The 20,160-nt window shown below is 33.6% G+C and overlaps 2 protein-coding genes across 7 annotated transcripts in view; both read right to left on the bottom strand.

Annotated features, from left to right (window-relative positions):
- Positions 1 to 10,031, bottom strand: part of LOC107754486 (F-box/WD repeat-containing protein 11) — a 33,666-nt gene extending 23,635 nt beyond the window's left edge. For 2 of the 3 annotated variants that reach the window (XM_016570949.1, XM_016570950.1), the window contains exons 1-5: positions 9,891 to 10,031; positions 6,918 to 7,022; positions 4,624 to 4,692; positions 3,091 to 3,310; positions 1,283 to 1,469 (exon numbers count right to left, since the gene is read on the bottom strand). In XM_016570949.1, coding sequence (XP_016426435.1) covers positions 1,283 to 1,469; positions 3,091 to 3,310; positions 4,624 to 4,692; positions 6,918 to 7,022; positions 9,891 to 9,929 — 620 coding nt within the window. In that variant the 5' untranslated portion in view covers positions 9,930 to 10,031. The remainder of the gene's footprint in view (positions 1 to 1,282; positions 1,470 to 3,090; positions 3,311 to 4,623; positions 4,693 to 6,917; positions 7,023 to 9,890) is intronic. The other variant, XM_016570952.1, reaches the window with a different exon arrangement.
- Positions 10,032 to 11,501: 1,470 nt separating this feature from the next.
- LOC107754487 (eukaryotic peptide chain release factor subunit 1-like) overlaps positions 11,502 to 20,160 on the bottom strand; it is a 14,302-nt gene continuing 5,643 nt past the window's right edge. For 3 of the 4 annotated variants that reach the window (XM_016570954.1, XM_016570955.1, XM_016570953.1), the window contains 8 exons: positions 17,623 to 17,762; positions 17,403 to 17,541; positions 15,357 to 15,547; positions 15,014 to 15,143; positions 13,833 to 14,006; positions 13,410 to 13,474; positions 12,155 to 12,302; positions 11,502 to 12,050 (listed from right to left, as the gene is read on the bottom strand). In XM_016570954.1, the coding sequence (XP_016426440.1) occupies positions 11,968 to 12,050; positions 12,155 to 12,302; positions 13,410 to 13,474; positions 13,833 to 14,006; positions 15,014 to 15,143; positions 15,357 to 15,547; positions 17,403 to 17,541; positions 17,623 to 17,762 (1,070 nt within the window). In that variant the 3' untranslated portion in view covers positions 11,502 to 11,967. Of the gene's footprint in view, positions 12,051 to 12,154; positions 12,303 to 12,395; positions 12,421 to 13,409; positions 13,475 to 13,832; positions 14,007 to 15,013; positions 15,144 to 15,356; positions 15,548 to 17,402; positions 17,542 to 17,622; positions 17,763 to 20,160 lie in introns of those variants that run through there. The other variant, XM_016570956.1, reaches the window with a different exon arrangement.

Below are 20,160 nucleotides of genomic sequence, written 5' to 3'. Positions count from 1 at the left end.
TTTTTTTTTTATAGGTTTAAAGGGGGGCGCGACCAAAAAAGTAAAAGTTAAAGTTAACAGACAGTGTTTAAAAAGTGCAGTGCACATGTTTACATATGTTTATTACATTGACTTTGAATTACCTAAAGTAGTGTGGTAAAGCAACAGATTTGTTTTTATATTTCTGCAATCTGCTTTCGTTTGTGTGATTTGTTACTGACTTTCATATTAATGTTTACACCAGTCTTATTTGTCAGTGCTTTATGTTGTCATAATTATTACATGCTTACAAGGTTGAAAGTTCAACAAATCAGTCAATATACTGTGATTGTAGTTGTTCAATAAAAATGTCATTCATATCAATTCATGCATCACCTAATTTCATCGTAACATATAGGCCTGCCCTACAGAAAATAACATTTATGTTTAATCTATCTAATATTGTGTTGGTCATACTATACAATGATTTATAGCTTGTCTTTCTTGAATAATACAGAACATAAAGAGCTTTAAAAAATAATTGCATATTAAATCGCAATCGCAATATTGGTAAAAAAAATCGCAATTAGATTATTTTCCAAAATCGTTCAGCCCTACTTATAATACTGTCAGCTGGTCGATGATCTCACAGGACTGATGGGCCTTGTGATTAATCACAATCATCACATGTATATCTGAGTTTGTCAGCACTAATTATGATTCACACCAAAGCACATGGTCCTAATATTTCAGGCATGTGTTCAAATTTGCAGTCAACAAAAATGAGTTATTAAAGGCAAAATAAGAAACACTGTTCTGACTGACAGATGACAGATTACATGGTATTAATAATGAATAACTGACAACAAACTGTTTAATTACTGATGCACACCTGGAGCACATTTATTTACAATAATTGAATTTTTTTATTTTATTTTATTATTACTCAGCCTATTATTATCTCTAACTAAAATGAAAACCATAAAAACAGCTAGTTTCCAAGTAAACATTTCTTATTTTCGGTTAGCTTAAATTTAAGCACTAATATATATATAATTTTTTACAGCTATTTGCCAAGGCAACATTTCTCATTTTCATTTAGTTTAACTAAAACTAAAATTGATTAAAAAAACTACACTATGCTTTTGTGTATTTTAATATATACACACATAATATACATTATTTTAATATAAGTTCTTGTGGACCATATCATTTTGTACTTGTCTTTTACAAACAACAATCAAGATTTTAAAAGAAGATTGCACAGTTTTACACATGTTTGTTCAGAGTAAGAAAGCATGAGCGTCTGTGTGTGTGTTTTTACCACTGGTGGCGCTCTGACAGGCCTTTCCACAGCGGGTCTGTGCGTACCATCCTCTCGATGAGCTTCTTCCAGAGCATCCCGTCTGAAATGACCCGCTGCCATTCTCGACAGACCAGCTCAGCAGAGCACAGAGAACGAGCATCGAGAAACGAGAGGATGTTCTCCGCTATGTGATCCAGACCCTGAGCTACAAACAAAGAGATTCAGTGAGAGCTACTGTAGTTTTGTGCAGTCACGGACATTCACAGTGCGCCTGATGCATACTGCAATATATATATATATATATATATATATAAAACGCGTTAAACTGAATTAATCGCCTGCGTTAATGCGCTAACTTTGACACCACTTATATATATATATATAAAATAAATTATATATATATAATGTTTTAATAAAGGTGGAATAATGAAAATTGCATTTTGTTTTTATGTAGTGCTGCCCTGAATAAGCTATTTCACAGTTGTCCCTTGTTTGTCCTAAGCAGTTAAAATGTCTATATATAAACAAACAAAATGTTAAATAATTAATACAGGTCAGTTCTAATTAAAACTTTTTTTTTTTTATTAATGTGGTTTCAAGTATATCTAGAATGTATATAACCATATCTATACATCCTGTTAATGTTGTAAAAAAAAAGTTTACACATACACAGACACAAAATGTTATATGCATGTATATATATGCTTGTTTCTGTTTATTGTATTTTATTTTTGCTATAAAAAGCTAAAAAACTAATATAATATTATTATTTACTTATTGTTTAGGACAGTACTAATAAAGAAACTATAATTTAGGGTGGTACTAATAAAGAAAAAATTATCTCTTTTTTTAATTATCAACATTTTTGTTTGTTTTTTATTTATGTGGTTACAAGTATATCTATGCTAAAAACACCTGAGGAATAAATAATAATTATTTAATATAATAATAATAATGATTATTTTTATTCATATATACCGTTTTTATACACACACACACACACATACATACATACATATATATACACACATATATATATATACATTAGGGGTTGAACGAGTTCAGATTTTTTTAAGTCGACTTTTATGTGATGAAAGTCGAATGCATTAGTGAGAGCGATTGCGTATCAGCGTCTCTCTACTAGCAGTGAAGCTGTGGGATTTAGTTATTAAGAAATATATGCTTGAACTTTTCAGTTTCTAAGCTATTTTATTGAGAAATCACAGAACAGTGTTGACAATACATTTCCGCGCTGAATGATTCTGTGCGCACGATCTGCGCGTGATGTACTCGCTACTGTCTGTAGCCTGTGTGTGTGCGTTACAGTGCTGCAGCGCATTAGATTAGAACGGCGATTAACTTACCTGTACAACATTTCGAGCATCCAGTAATATAATCACACATGTCTTGTGGAGCGCTTTCAGAGTATGCATTTATTTGTCATTTGAACTGTTTGGAAACTGAGCGTAAATGTGGAAGTCCTTCAAAGATTTCTTATCCTGTTGCGCCCTCTATAGGACCAGCGACTAGTCGACGTCAAGCTTAAAGCGTCATGGCAGAGCTAGTCGGTGCAACCCCTAATATATATATATATATAACCAATAAATATATATATAAATATTCAAAAATACATTCACATAAAAAACTAGCATAAAAACAAACTGTGGTACATGTTGTCAGATGTGTGTGTAAGTGATGTAAGTGGGTGGCTCTGGCCGCGTGCCGACGCTCACATTTCTGACTCTGCTAAAGCATGTGTTGGAGTAGGAGGATTATATGTTATATCCAAGGCTTGAGGTACGAGTGCTTACATGGGAGTTAGTTACCTGGCAACGCGGTGATGAAGTCTCTCTGTAACATGGGTTTAAGGTAGGAGTTTATATGGCCGTGCTGGTAGTGACACATGCGTGAGATCAGATGCTCCACAAACTCCACCTGATCCGATTCGGACCACTGATCAAACAGCTGGATGCACAGATCTTTCTCCTTCTCGAAGTTCCCCTGTGACAACCTCTTCCTCGAACCCGCTACTGAACCATTCCCGAACTGAATACACAGACAAGCCATAAAATAGAAAAAACTTATTAAAAAGACATTTAATTTCAGCTAGTTGCCAAGGCAACATTTCTTATTTTTATTTAGTTTAAATTGATCTAAAATAACCATAACTAAAAATAAAATAATAATAATAATAAATAATAATATAAACTACAGCCATATTTAAAAAACAAAAAACAAACAAAAACTAATTATTAAAAGTTTAACTAAATTTAAAATATAAGCATAAAATATAAAAAGAAAATATAATATATAATAAAAAACTATAATAGTATCTCAATGATACTGAAATAACACTGCTTCACACTTCAAACCAGAGTTTGATTTTATATTTGAAAAAATGTATGTCTTCAGACGACAATTTAAACTTGGAATATCACATATTCAACAAATATATAATATCAGGAATTAATAACAGGAAAACTGATATGCAATAGTTTTACTGTCTTGCACTTTCCAAATGATCAATGTCATTTTAAAAAGAAATACGTAACACAACAAAACCATTTAACCCAGCAACATGGCAGGGCCAAAGCCAACTAAAAATAAAACTTAAAAAAATTAATTAATTTAAATAAAATAAACATTAAGTGAAAAAACATTTTATTTCAGCTAGCTGCTTAATTTCTCATTTTCATTTAGTTTAACCTGAAGTACTAAAATAGCTAAAACTGGAGAGAGAAAAAAACTACAGACATATGTTTAAAATATTAATGAAAATGACAAAAACAAAATTGTTCAACTTTAACTCAAATTAAAAAGAAAACAGAATATAAAGATAAAACCTAAAATATCAAAATATTAACAAAAACTATTAATAGAAGCAATAATAGTAAAATAACTGCTACTTGGTCAACTAGTAAAACTAGTCACGCAAGCAGTAATTTATCTAAAAGTATATAATATACTTATTTAAGTATTTTAAAAATGTATTGCATACCTGTTGGTGCCACAAATGTACATAACTTTGTTGTCTTTTTGCTCCCTCTCACTGTAGTGGATCGGTGATGTAACATTATTCTTGTAAACAGTTTCAGCATTTCAGAAATAAAAGTCTATTTTCATAATACAGTGAAGCACAAGAGTTACCATAATTTGCTTCTGAACTGATCTCTTCTTATAAACTCGGAGGGCAATTAAATTACCACACGAGTCATGACCTTGGTGTTTGTCAAAAAAACAATTCAGCTGGGAATTTTTGTGGTGGGAGACAAACTTTTTCTGGATATTCTGGATTCGGATGGGAATAAAATCACAGACTAGCCTCTGTAAATGTACATATCTCTCTTTTCCACACACACCTTGAACACTGTTGTCTTCTTTGGTGAGACGTCACCTGTGTTATTCTGTGACTCCAACACCGTCATGCTCTACAGAGAGACACACAAGAGAGAGCGACGGGTGTTAAACATGTGTCTGTCTGACTGAAAGAAAGCTAAAGAATCAGTCCGAATGGTGCATTCTGGGTAAAACACTCCAAACACGAGCAGTTTAACATGCACACAGAGACGGCAAACACAAACAAACAGATTGAGCTCTCAAAAACCTCTAATGTGATGTCGGTGAAAACAAACTTTGAATCTTCTGTCAGATCCACTGAAACTCTCACAAAATGAACATATGCGGGAGGGGAGGAGCTTAAGGACCAGTGGGAGGAGTTTCATTTAAGGCTGAACTGTTGCTTTAATTGGAATGGTTAAACAGTCTTTATCACACAAAGGGTTAAAAGCACACAAGGACATGCATGTGCACCTTTGACAAAGCAAACAGTGAAACACAAAGATGAAAACAGACCGATGAAACCTGATGTAAATACACACAGCTCACTAATTTCCCTCCTTAAACACATGCACTGTGACTTGAGTGAAATGTCTGAACATTTCTGTAGTAGAACAAAATATTCAAGTGAGTGTTTGTGTCTGTGAGTTTCAAATGCAGCGGGACCTTTTCTCTTCACTAATGTTCACTTTATTTCTGAGGTTTAGATGTCTTTAAATCAGCTGGTATTTTGGTGGAAATAATGGATGTATGAAGTCAGTTCTTCTCAAGTTCACAAAAACCACATCATCCACTAACTACACCACAAACAATACTGACTGACTGTGTGTTTCATCTATGAGCTGCCAGCTGAATTTGAGAGTTTGGCAATAGAATGTCACAAAGATAATGGTGTGATTTCTGAATGTTGCATTTTTAGATATACTGAACTATTTTATCTACACTTTCTGGTAAAACTTGAATTAGAAATTTAGTTATAATTAATACTTCTCTCACTTCATCTGCATCTCGGGTTTTTTTTGTTTTTACCGAGGTCAACGCAATGCATTATGGGACTGGAACCATCACTACCAAAATGTTTTAATTATTAATACGGTAAAAGCAGTAACATTGCGAAATATTATTACATTGTAAAATAAGTGTTTTCTATGAGAATATATTATAAAACGTAATTAATTCTTGTGATCAAAGCTGAATTTTCAGTAGGGGTTCTCCGATCAGGATTTTTGAGGCCGATCACAGAAAACAGTATCTGCTGATACCGATCACCGATACCGATCTTTTTAAAGCCTTCTTTTTGATCATTTATAACTATTTATAGTGATACTCCAATCAGGATTTTTAGACATTTATTCAATGTTTAAACAATAAACATAAGCAACACATTATTCAATGCTTTTTACTTTTGCATTTACTTTAGATTTATATATTACGTTGCTCAAGCAAGTGGCAAAACATTTTAACTACTTTTCTTACGTTATCACAAACTTACCATTGACAGAAATAGTCAGCTCTACTGCCTTTCCTTTTGCATTGAAATCTTTATTACAAGCAATCCTGCGGTTCATAAAGAACTTTGTTTTCCTACCTCCACCAGTGCCATCTATTATTGCCTTGTTTATCTAAAAGTGCCTGGCAAGAATTAAAAAGTAATGCAATTTATAAACTTTAGTGACGATGTGATACTGCCTCGACTGTGCAAGTGACAATTCCTGTCAACTGTGCAGCATGCAGCTCGCTATTCAGTGTCACATGATCCTTCAGAAATCAATCTAATATACTGATTTGATGCTCAAGAAACATTTCTGATCACTATCAATGTTGAATGTTGTCATGCTTCATATTTTTGAACAGCATTTGTTTGAAAAATATTTTTTTTAATATAAATGTCTTTACTGAATTTTTTTGTTCAATTTGATGCATCCTCAGTTTCTTTAACTAAAATGGACTTGACACTAAATACTACCAGGGACACTTTAGGGTTGATTAAAATTGTTATTAAACAGTTCTGTTTAATAAACTTTTAATGTATGTCAGTTCAGATATGAGATGGTGAGACTAAAGCAGACAGACAGGCAAGCAGAAAGACACAGAGAGAGAGAGAGAGAGGGTGGAAACAGACAGCCACTCTGCTCTTCAGCAGTTCCTCTTCTGTTTTCTCACAAAAAACAGGCTGAATTATAGAGCCTGAATTACAGTTTAGTAAACTTAGACATCTACGCATTTAATTCACATCTAGCCAAACACACAGACACACAACCAGTGTGTGAGACAGACAGACAGGAGGAGCGGAGAGGAGAGAAGGGGAGAGTAGAACCTGGTTGTGGGCCCGGGAAGACGGGAGGCTCTGCACGCATCTGAGAGCACACAGACTCTCTGCCACCGACGAACAACCCAGCCAGACAGAACGAGGCAAAGAACACTGTGTGTGAGAGAGAGAGAGAGACAGTGAGAGAGACAGAGAGGGAGAGACAGAGAGAGAGAAGAGAAAAACAGAATGGGAATATGCCATACGAGAGAGAACGGTAGGCAAAACAGAGAGAGAGAAAAAAATTAAGTCAGAATGAAATTAAACAGTAAACCAAGGAGGAAAACAATGAAAGACAGAAAAGAAAAGAACAAACAATAGAAAGGACAAGACAGAAAGAATGAGCATATCGATGAACAAAGAAGGAATAAGCAAACAGGAAAGAATAAACAAAACAAGAAAGAAAGAAAGAAAGAAAGAAAGAAAGAAGCAAGCATGCAAATAATGGCAGTGACGTGAGGGTCAAACAAGTGAAACAATGTGGAAAAGAGAAAAGAGAGTCAGTGAGGAAAGTGAGGGGAAAAAACAGTATTAGAGCAACAGTGAGCAACACACACACACACACTCCTGCAGACAGTGTTTTACACGGACCAAAAACACAATTATGAGTAGGCGGGGTGGAAAAGAGGGAGTGGCCTAATAAGCTCCTACCTCTGCACTGCAAAATATGAGCTAGTTAAGAGTATGGTGGACATGTGAGCTTTACACACTCGAGACATTCATGCTAGCGCTGAGCTGTGTGTTTGTGTATGACACTCAATGAAGTCTGAAGTCAAATGAAAAGATGGTAAATTATTTATTTATTATTATAGCATTTAAATTATTATTATTTTTTATTTAAATTAATCTATTAATTATAAATATAGTATTCATAAATTATTTACATTTATCTAATATATATTTAATTATTTATTTCAATTAATATTATTTTTTTAATTTACTAAAACATAACATAACAGAAGATATTTTGAAGAATGTTGGTAACCACACAGTTGCTGGTCCCCACTGACTTCTGAAGTATGGGAAAAATGGGGGCCAGAATCTCTTTGGTTACCCGCCTGCTTCAAAATATCTTCTTTTGTGTCCAGCAGAAGAAAGAAATATATACAGGTTGGAACAACTTGAAGCTGAGTAAATGAAGACAGAATTTTATTTTTGTGTAAACTAAATTGTTTTACATTGTATAAGACAATTCGGGCCATTTCATGTTTTACTAGACCTCACACTAATATTAACCATTCATAAATCTGCATCCAAAACCAGTAATAAAAGAATAAACTCCAAATCCCATTCAAAACAAACCAAGCGCTGTGTCTCCAGGCAGCTGGCCTTTAACAGAGAGGCTGTTGTTAAACTCAACCTAACATGACCCCAGATGAAGACTAGCATAATCATGACAGATCTAGAGAGACTGAACTGGTTACACCCTCTTGTGCATCATTTACATTGAGATTCAACTATGCATGACTTATTAGGGCACAGATGTGTAGAAATAATAGCGCATATGACAGTTTAGTAAATGTGAATAACATAAAAATGACTAATTAGTCATTTAATAGATGCTTTTATGCAAAGTGGACAATGTCATAAGCATATATAGACTCTGTAACACATGCATGTAGACAGTAATAATACAATAAACACAAAGACTGTGATAAATGAAGCACATAAACTATATAATATCCAGGACATATATAAGTGGTATTAAATACATATTAAGACTGTTTACGGAGTGAATTAAAGGCATAGAGGTTGTGTAAGGTAAATGAAGCGCATACAGATTCTGTATATTCGGTTTCTGCATATAGATTCTCCAAGCAGCTATACATAGGCACATATGGACTGTATGTGATATATGAAATGCATTTGGATTGTGAGATATGAAGTGCATAGAGAGAGTGAAAAATTAAGCATATATAGATGATATGTGACACATAGATTGCATATACACTGTTTGAAGCACATATAGACTATCATATGTGACCTTGGAGCACAAAACCGGTCATAAGTAGCACAGACATATTTGTAGCAATAGCCAGAAATACATTGTATGGGTCAAAATGATCGATTTTTCTTTTATGCCAAAAATCATTAGGATATTAAGTAAAGATCATGTTCCATGAAGATATTTTGTACATTTCCTACCGTGAAGATCAAAACTTAATTTTTGATTAGTAATATGCATTGCTAAATACTTCATTTGGACAATTTTAAAGGTGATTTTCCCAATATTTAGATTTTTTTTCTGCACCCTCAGATTCCAGATTTTCAAATAGTTGTATCTCAGCCAAATATTGTCCAATCCTAACAAACCATACATTGATGGAAAACTTATTTATTCAGCTTTCAGATGATGTTTAAATCTCAATTTTTAAAAAAATTGACCCTTATGACTGAATGAAATTTAAGTTTTGTGGTCCAGGGTCACATATGCTAAGAATATGGATGAAATGTACGAAAAGTAAATATATTTATCATTTGCATTAGATTAATAAGAAGTCTATATTTTATATTAGACTGCATATATATATCGTTATACAAAGCGCATGTATAGGCATTTAGTACATATGTACGTAATATATGAATCAAATATAGACTGTATACAACATATTAAGTCCATATGTATATGATACATAAAGCGCATAACGACCGTGATATATGAGGCGCGCAGTGGCTCAGCGGTGCCGCAATGACCGCTCCGATCCTCCAGCGAACACAAACCATTCCTCGACATTCATACGCGATAAACTCGTCAAATCATGAGCGAAAAGTCGGTTTAACGAGTCAAAAGTTCAGAGTTTAACGTTCAAAACTAAAATCAATCATTATAGCGCAACACGATAACAGGCGAATGTTTCATATCGATTCGGGCCGCCGCTGTGTTTTTGTCCTCCTCCTTCTCTATTACTACGAATATAAACATCCACAGCAGCGCGAGCGTCACATATTCAGACCGTGTCGAGTATGTTGCTCCGCACGTACCATCAGCTCCAGGGTTTTGTCCTCCATGTCCGGATCCATATTATTGTTGTTCTGGTTGAATCCAACCGTGAAAATGGAAACCCGTCGGTGAACCCGAGCGAAGAGAGAAACAACATACGCCTAACAAAACATGAAGCCACACCGACATTAAAGCAGAATAAGAGTCCTAGTCCACAGTGACACTCGCACTTAACAAAACAAGTGCAGTTGTTTTGCATTAATTACAACGCTGATGCATTGTTTGGATAATACTCATAAAATATTTTACTTTACTTTCCATTTAAAAAAGCGAACGAGAAATGCAAAGACTGGAAAATAGATTTAGATATGGTTAAATATTCAGCAAAAAATAAAAATACATTAACAATAGTACAAAATCGGAAATATACCAAGAGCAAAATTATAGATAGAGAAGATAATAATAATAATAATAGGAAGAACAATTAACTAATTACAATTGCACAATTTAGTTTTGGATAATCCATAACCTCTAATAAACAAATAATATATTACTATATTTCAATAACATTATATATTTTATTTGACATTAGTCTTCTAATTTCACTTCCCCAAACAGAAATCAAATTAAGAATACACATGCGCAAATTTTATTCACGATCGAATTTGGACTTTTATTTAGCAAAATTGCAACATTGATTTCCGGTGAAGTGTTAATTGTTGTATCTGGTTTTGGGATCTGCGCTGCCCAGTGGTCACGTGGCTCTGCAGGGAGCGTTTATTGTGTGCGTCTGCGAGGAGGCGGCGCCATCTGCAGCTACTTTAAAATGCAGACACCCTGATTGGTCAAACGGAGATGAGGGGCGGTTGTAGTGAAGCATGCTTTCAGTTGATTGGCTTCTTCTGTTGTTGGGTCTTTCCCCATCAACAGAGAAAAACAACAAATGAACCCACGGACCTCTTTAGATCTAATAGTCTTGCAAAAATAATTTATAATATTAATATTAATTGTTAGTTGAAAATTTTAAATAAATGTAAAAAAAAAACAAAAAAAAAAAACCTGCATACATTTTCTGCAAGTTTGTATTTAAAAATTTTTTGGGGGATTATGGGATTATCAGGGACCCTATTCCTAGAATATAAAAGGCAAATATATATATATATATATATATATATAAACGCAATATTATGAGAAAATTTGATGGGGAAAATCAGCTTCTTTTACATTACATTTTAGTCTTTTTTTATCACTATAGTAATGCTAGATGTATTAGTCATATTTTATTTAAATTAATTGTATTTCTTTAAACAAAATGAATCAATCAATATTTTTATTCATTTATTTTTAGACTGTTTTTCTCTAAACTTCCCATAGACTCCAGTCACTTTTGATTTTAAATACCTTTAAAACCTCACATTGATTTAACATTTTTGTTTCTAATAAGTTGACTAATAATTTTCATTATATTTCTTAACTGGTGTGTTAAAAAGAATGAGAAAAAAGGTTTTTGCTATAGTGTTCATATAGTATGGCAAAGTAAATTGTCTATAAATAGTAAAATGTAATAATCTAGAAGCACAAAATAAGGTTTCAATAAACACACATTTTTGAGGAATATACAGAGCACACATCAGTAAAACACCAACAGCAGGTAGCTTACTTTAGAATTTATTTTGTTTTCCCCCTATTCATTACAGAAACCCATGTAAAAATACCACACTGTCAAAATACAGCAGCAGCAATTGCCAATAATAATAAAAAATAAAAATAAAGGAAGAAAACTAGTTGTGGATTTATGGTATAAAAAGTTGGGATAAGAAGAACAGGGAACAGAGGATAAAAATAAAAATAAACATTTCAAATTGAGTCCAAACAGTCAGAAGGTTCCTGCGACTTTAATTCAAACGGGGAAGAGAATAAACAAATGAATCCTGTCCAATCAGAACACTCTAAAAGCCAGGCTGTTTAATTATTCATTAACGGTTCTGTCCTTCAATTGACTGACAAATGACACTCTTCTCAAACTGTGTGTTTTGAGTATTTGGTAAGAAAGAACTATTTTTTCCCCCATGATTCCTCAAATCTTCATCGATTTCTCTCTAGCTCAGACTCGACTACCTAGTAGTCTTCCAAATCAAAAAACTCCTCATCTTCTCCCTGGTATTCCAACCCCTGGAAATCCACTCGGTACCGCAAAATACCTAATAGAGAGGTCCATATTTTGTTAAGAAATAAACAGTAATACAATTCTATAATAACAACATCTTTTCATTCATGAACAAATCCAGATTCAGCGTTCGCTCACCTCCGATTCCTCCGAAACCCTTGACGAACTGCGATCCCTCCTGACTTTTATCCGTCACGATCTCCAGAGTCGCTCCAAACTTCTTATAGCTGTTGGCGAACCACTCCAGCAGCGGCATGCACTCGATGAGCTCGTGTTCCTGACCCGTCTGAGCCGCACAACAACAAACACACGATCAAACATTACACCTGTCAGGGCTGTCAAATGTGTAAAAGTGTTATGATAATGCACTGCAAATTACTGCATATCTTCATTTGGTGGCTCTTCTTTACACATGTAAAAAGAAAGGGGGAAAAAACAACAACCGTTTCATCATCAAGCAACCAGTGCATTGCCTGACACTCACTAAAGTCATTAATTCATAAAAATAAAAAAAATATATAAATACATTAATAAAAACAATAAAATAAAATATAAATTATTGAAATACTAACTTTTAATCTCAAGGGGACTTCAAGAAAATATTTTATATAAAAGGGGTTCAAGCTGACAGAAAAGTTTGGTAATCCCTGCCATGCAATGCACATGCCATTTCCAGTAACGAATAGAAATCCCTTTTTATCTTTGACTCAGTTCAACTCATCACAGTTTTATTTATATAGCACAAAATGTAAAAAATTGTAACAAAGACTAGCTATCCAGCTATTCTAATCAAATCTGCATATGCAGTAGAAGAGCCAAATTTGCCAAAAATTGAAATAAAGATTAGAGGACCTACAATAATGTACAGTATTTGAAAAATAATGTGTTTTTTGAACATTAAAGCATGTCAACATATTCTGTTACACCAAATACATAAAATAATGATCTGTAAAATAGCATCATATGACCCCTTTAAATTAAATAAACAATTTAGATGAAAAACTGAAACTAAACAAATTAGAAATGTCGTCTCGGGAACCACCCGAAATAAACTTAAGCTGAAGAACTAAGATAAACTGGAAAAAAAAAACTAAGAACTAAAGAAAATAATATAGGTACTTAATTAATAATATATAGAAAATAAATGAGAACTAAGAACTAAAACTGAAATGTATAAAATAAAATAAAAATAATTAAACTTAAATAGTAATATTAAAAAAAAATAATAATAATAAAGCAGCCAAAAACAACAAAATTACTAAAAAAGTAATTTTACAGTTACAAGTGAAAACTGAAAATCTAAAAATAATATTTAATATACGAATAAAAACTATAAAAGTGATGCTAAAATAACAGCACAGACCACCTTTGACACAGATACACACACACACACCTCTTTATCTATGAAGTGCGATTTGTCCTTCTCTTGTTCAGGGGACAAATAAATGACTTTCTCATCTGAAACACACAGCAGTGAGGAGACATTACAGAAGCACTTCCGCTCGACACAATCTAATCTCTTACTATCTGTTGAAACAACAACCCACAGTAAAAACAAACACTGTGAATGCCAGGAAGTGTTTACACTCCTTTAACACTCGTGCTTACACTGAACACAGAGCCAGAAGGCAAAATAATCTGTAGTAAATAGAGAATATTATCGCATATATATGTAGCTGTTACTATATTGTCACTGGAATACTGGATTGACCAATCAGAAGACAGGAACAGTCTTTATATTATAATTTGAAATAAGAATGAAAGTGTCCATGTTATAATTTCTGATGTGATTTAATTATTTTGTGTGTCTCTGTACCGTTCTCCGAGCCGTTGACCTCCGCGCCGTGCAATCTCAGGACATATCTCATCGTCTCAAAGTTTTCATAAACAATGAGAATTTCAGCGGCTCCCATTTCCAGCGCCTTCAGTGTGTCCTCCACACCGAAACAATACTTCCCTGTGTCCTGACTGATCTCATCGAAGTATCGCCCTGAGACACAGAGCACCGTTATTAATGCTTTCAGCTCCGTTTAGGTTAGCAAACTAGTCAAACATTTGATTTAGTTTCAAAATAGTGTTTTTTATGCCAATATATAATTCTTGTGATGTAAAGCTGAATTTTCAGCATCATTACTTCACTGTCACATGATCCTTCATAAATCATTCTAATATGCTGTATTTCTGATCAAATAAATGTAGCCTTTTGACTAGTAGAAAACATACAGTATGTATTGAAATGTACTAATGTGTCAATACATGGATTTTGTTAAATGTGTTTAAAAATAGGCAATAAAAAGATTGTTTTATGGTTGTTATTAAATATAATAACCATAAAAACTAACGTAATGCATAATGCAGGACTTTTAATTATAAACAAGCAAGCCCGAAATACACTGGGACTCTTATTTTGAAATCTCTGTTTTAATGCTACAATATGATAAAATATGGACTCTTACAACCATCAACAACATGTTACAATATAAACTTTTATATTAAAAAAAAATTATATTAGGTCGTATCATGAATCCTGCTTTTCCGTCTCAAATGTAATATGGCCTTAAAGTGATAATTAAGATTTTTCGTACAGCATTTAAAGGCATAGTTCACCCAAAAATTTAATGTTGGTAACCAAATAATTGACTTCCATATATGGAGAAAACAAATACTATGGAAGTCAGTGGGGACCAGAAACTGTTTGGTTACCTACATTCATCAAAATAACTTCTTTAGTGTTCAACAGTAGAAAGAAACTTTGCTTGAGGCTGAGAAAATGGCAGAATTTTCATTTTGTTGTGAACTATCCCTTTAAGATATTACATTTGATGAAACTGAATTTAAGAGTTTAAGGACTCTCGGGGGTTTGCATGTGCAAAACTTTGTTCGTGTTGCTAAATGGTTGTTTGGTTATAGAATGATTTCTGAATGCAGAATTAGTCTGTGGCATTGTTAGAGACTCATAAGACACGGAATTGCATCTTTGTGAGAATCAATATTTACCTATTAATTTTTTCTCCTGTATGAATTTGACGTTGGACAGGACCTCAGCGGACAGTTCGATGGCCTGATTGAAGCCGTTTTCTCCTCCGTAAGAGATGTCGACCAGCTTCAACACTTTCGCCTGTAACCTCTGCAACCAATCAGAGACAACAAACTGATGTTAGAAAGACAGACTTTAGCCAAACACAAAGAAACTGCGATTAGGTGACGTCCAATGATAAACTATGTACAGAATAAAATCATTCTCTTAATATTTCTACATATTACTCTTAACAATGACTTCAGAGAAAGTGAACTCTTCTAATCAGAGAACAACTACCAACCAATCTGCTTTCTTTCTTACCGGGTCGAACATGTCTGATTGGCTGAGCTCTGTTTTGAAATCTGCGGATCCGGCCAGCACCAGTCCGACCACGTTGACTTTATCGTTGGACACGAAGAGCTGCACGGCCGTCTCTGCCACCTTCCTCACGTAATTATGTCTCTTCTCCATCCTTAACCGAGCGAAACGCAACGCAGACTGACCTCCTCTTCCTGAGAGAGAAAATCATATGTTTATATATATATATATATATATATATATGGATTTAATTCTATAAAATAGTATTGAAGAATACCAGAAAAAAATTGAGTAAGGATGATGATACTGAATTTTATTTTAGCCATAGTGTCCAGTAACAATTTCATTATTTATGCATTTATTCTAAAACTTAAAGGGTAATACTTAGAAAAAAGCAAGATTTAAAATGTTTATACAAGAAGTAAAATATAGTCTCATCTAGTTTAGAATCATCAAGGCAGGTTTTTCACTAAATAAACACATAAAAGGGTAATATGTAATTATTTTAATTCATATACAACAATGTAACACTAGTAATCAGCCATATTTAGTTTTTAACTACAGAAAGTTTATTGTTTGAAAAATGAGTAATGATGCAAATGAATTGAGTCAAAATTTGGAATCAATTAACTGAAATAAATATGGGTTTAATTCCAAAAAATAACACTCAAGAACAGAAGACCAGAGAAAACCTGGGTAAAGATGGCACTGTTACTGGACAACATGGCTAAAAAAAAAACTCAATTTCAATATTTATGTGTTTATTCTAAAATTAAAAGTGTAACCATTTAAAAAAATAATAATTTTGCAAGAAGTAAACTATAGTCTAATCTAGTTTAGAATAATCAAGACATGTTTTTCAAAATAAATGTTTGTTTATTGTTTACATTAATAATATTTAACCATTTGAACATATAAACAAATATAACATTAATAATGCATTTAATTCTACAAATTGGCATTCAAGAAACCAAGACTGGAGAAAACTGGAGAAAGATGACACTGTTACTGGACAATATTGATAAAAATGATAAAATGTCAATATGAATTTAGTGAAAACTTCAAGCCAATTTTTCATACCAAAACAAATAAAAGAACACCGATTTGTTTTAATTTATATACACCAATGTTACATAATAATCAGCACTGTTTAACTACAGAATTTTACTTAAACATTTTATTATATAGAAAATAAGTAATGAGTGATGCAAATGAATCATTGAGTGAGACTTTAGAATCAAATGAATCATCCTTTACCAAGTCTAACACTGATTTGCTGCTAATTTTTGAATGTCATACGAGTCTAAAGAGACGGATGAATTTTGAAACTAGTTTATTGACATAATCTTTAAGAAACTTAGGCTACGTTTACACGACAACGTTGTAGTCTTGCGTTTTTAAAAAGTTTCACGTATACATGACAACATTTTCAAAATGATTCGCGTTTACACATATCCGCGAAAACGGCCAAAAACGCTGTATTAGGTATGCCAGGCCAGTAGTTGGCGCTGTCACCTTGTTAGCAACGATAGTAACGATTATATTATGTATATGATGCGTCTCCGATGTTGCTTGTAATATTGGTGAAGTAAATCCACACTTTGCTGAAGAAGCGTTAGCAAACTCTTGAGCAGCAACAACAGTACCATATACTCCGCCATTGTTGTGTATGTTTGTTCGCGCTTGCCTTTAAAATCGACACGTACTGCGCATGGCTACATACCTAACATGTACTAAGCACGTGCATGACGTCACCGTTTTCAAAGATTCCCATTTTGGGTGTTTACACGGAAACAATAACGGTGGCGTTTTCAAAAACTTGCACTTTGAAACCCGTTTTCAAAAATATGCGTTTTCAGTCCCCCAAAACGGCGTTGTCGTGTAAACGAACAGTCAAAATGCATAAAAAGTTTCCCGTTTTTGTCTGAAAACGTTGTTGTGTAAACGGCCCCTTAATAGCTACATACTAAGTACACTGAAACCATCTCGGTTTTCTATGAGCCCTCGACACAGCTGTCAGATCAAAGTGAAGTGTTATGCAGTGAATACCGTGTTTTTTGGGCAGGTCCACAGTGAATTTGTGCAGCACTTCTCTGGTGTTTCCCTGTAGAGTCCCGAACAGAGCTCCACTACCATCGATGACTATGAATCCAAACTTACTGTCGTCTGACAATAACGCCGTCAGAGCCTAGAGAAAGACAGGCAATTATACAGCATCTCAAGAATAATGAGCTTTATGAAACAGGCTTGATTTGGACTGTGATTGTACCTCGGTGTGGAACTTGTTATCACAGAGGTACAGAGAGGTGTTGATGGGTTTGAATGGCTCAAAGTCAATGTTGACTTTCTTCTCTTTGCCTTCTTCTGTCACAATGGTGCCGCAGTAAACCACCAGACCGTTATGGGGCACTGCAAACACACACCAAAACAGGGTGAAACTCCAGCTGTATATTTGCTAAAGTCTGACGATCAACTATAAGAGTGTGGACTCTGGATGTGGTTGACATGAACAAACAAGAAATATCAGAGTAAAAACAAAATGTCAACATGCAACGCTGTGCAAATTTCCAGTTGAAAAAATTTGACATATTTCCAGTTGAAACTGAATATTTAATGCGATAAAAGTCTTAAGGCCTTTCCACACTGAGTGCGAAAAAGCGAAACGAATATCAGACACGATGACGCGCTGGAATAAAACAATTTCTACGGATGCTTCCACATAGACCGCGAACATTCGCCCACCGAAAATGCAAATGGTTTTTTTTTGTCTGACGAATCTTTTCAGTTTCACAAAGCGAAATCACGGGTCGTCCAATAAGATTTTAGCTAGGCTCACGTGACCGGAGCAGCTACTGTTGCACAAAAAGTGAGAGTGGTGGCGCTGTTTCGAAAACCAGTGTAAACAAATATCGAAGAAGAGTATCCCAGATAAGAGAGTGGATGCTGAGTTCTTGTTATAGCTGGTATTTGAGAACAGATTTATTCTCACATGTTCTTTATACAGAATAACATTTCTATTAATGGTCCACTTAATTATGTAATCCCAGTAGAGCACCGTCCGTTTTCTTCGACATGCACGAGTGTTATGAGTCAGAGCACGTTAACTCTTTTTCTACAAAATCAACTATAGATCACAATTGAAAGTTATAACAAGCACTCGATGATGGTTTAAAGTGGGTAAGCCAATACATTATTACATACATTTTCAAGTGTAGCTTGATGCTAATTGTACTTCTAATTATCTTTTAGGATGTAGCCTATTCTTGAAAGCATTATAGATAGTTTGTGTTTCTGGTGTAGAACCAAACTTTGTTTATCTTAATTTAATGCTATATTGAGCAGCGGACGATGTTAAATCCATATACGAGATACATATCTGAGGAAAAATGCATTGTTGGTCGGCACCACCTAGCATGCAGGCGTGAATTAGCAGAAGGCGAACAATCGTTTCGCGTTCAGTGTGAAAGCACCGTTCGTCAGCGATTCGCCTCGCTTTTTCGCATCGCGCTCAGTGTGGAAAGGCCTTTACTCAAATCTATCATTTTTGTTAATACTGCTGTAGACTTTAATGCATTAACTGATATTAAACTACTGTGTTAAATACTGGCAATAGCAATGCACTGAAAGTATTTATTTATTTATTTTAACCAGGACACACTGAAAATTCAAAAACCATACTACTGTTATTTAATCATCAACTAATTAATCAAATTTATTAATCACCACACAAATAAAGCATACTGAGTAAACATTTAAGCTGCACATAAGGCAACTTTTTAAAGATATTATTATGCTTTTATTCCAATTCATTGCTGAAATATAAACATTTAAAAGGTGGCTATAATAGAAACTTGTTTTAATAAAAGATTTATTCAATCATACTTAAGTAATTAAAACAACAGGTTAAGTAAAGATTTAATTAATATGTAATACAATGTATATATTTGCTCCATTTTGGTCAATGATTTCTGCCCTTCGAAACGTGTTTTGGCCAAAACCCAAAATTAATTTTGTGGCAGAAAATGTTTTGATTTTCGAATATCGATTTCATACATGAGGTATAATGCCAAGGTATATGCCAATAAGGTACAAAAAGCTACCTTTTAAACAAACTTATGTACAAATGGACTGTGCAGAAAGAGCAAAAATTTAATAAAAAATAGAAAGTAAAAATTGTCTATTTGGAGGTTCATAATGACTTCATATCTTATGATCAAAATTAACCTTATAGCATTAACGTTGTTCTAGCTAGCAAAAATTTGAACAAAAAAGCAAAAATTTTTCATCATTAATATGTTGTAGGGATGCACAATATTGGATTTTGTCGATATCCGATATGCCGATATTTTTCAACTAATTTTGGCCGATACCGATATATTTCCTTTTGTTTGGAAACAACACCAAGTCTCTTCTGTGCAGAAATTATAAGCAAAATAGTTTTAATTTTGGTTAGTTTTTAACAGGAACTTATTTTTTTAGAATTAAATAAACAATAATGAAGGTTTTTTGACAGTACATTAAAGCTTTGAAAATAACTATAAATAAACCATATATCAATCGCTGCATTTTTTTCCCAGAAAGATGCAAGGTTAACCCAAACATTTTATTTTAAGATTTAACATTTGTAGATGGTCTAAAGCAAAAAAGCTGAAAATCTTTTAGAGCTTATGATTTGTTTAAAAAATAAAACATATTACACATTAATGAATAAATCAGTATATATAAAATTATCAGAATCAGAATCAGAATGAGCTTTATTGCCAGGTATGTTTACACATACGAGGAATTTGTTTTCGTGACAGAAGCT

Source organism: Sinocyclocheilus rhinocerous, unplaced genomic scaffold, assembly GCF_001515625.1.
Source record: "Sinocyclocheilus rhinocerous isolate Xijiao unplaced genomic scaffold, SAMN03320098_v1.1 scaffold50, whole genome shotgun sequence".
NCBI lineage: Eukaryota > Metazoa > Chordata > Actinopteri > Cypriniformes > Cyprinidae > Sinocyclocheilus > Sinocyclocheilus rhinocerous.
This window is presented reverse-complemented; position numbering and strand designations above follow the sequence as displayed.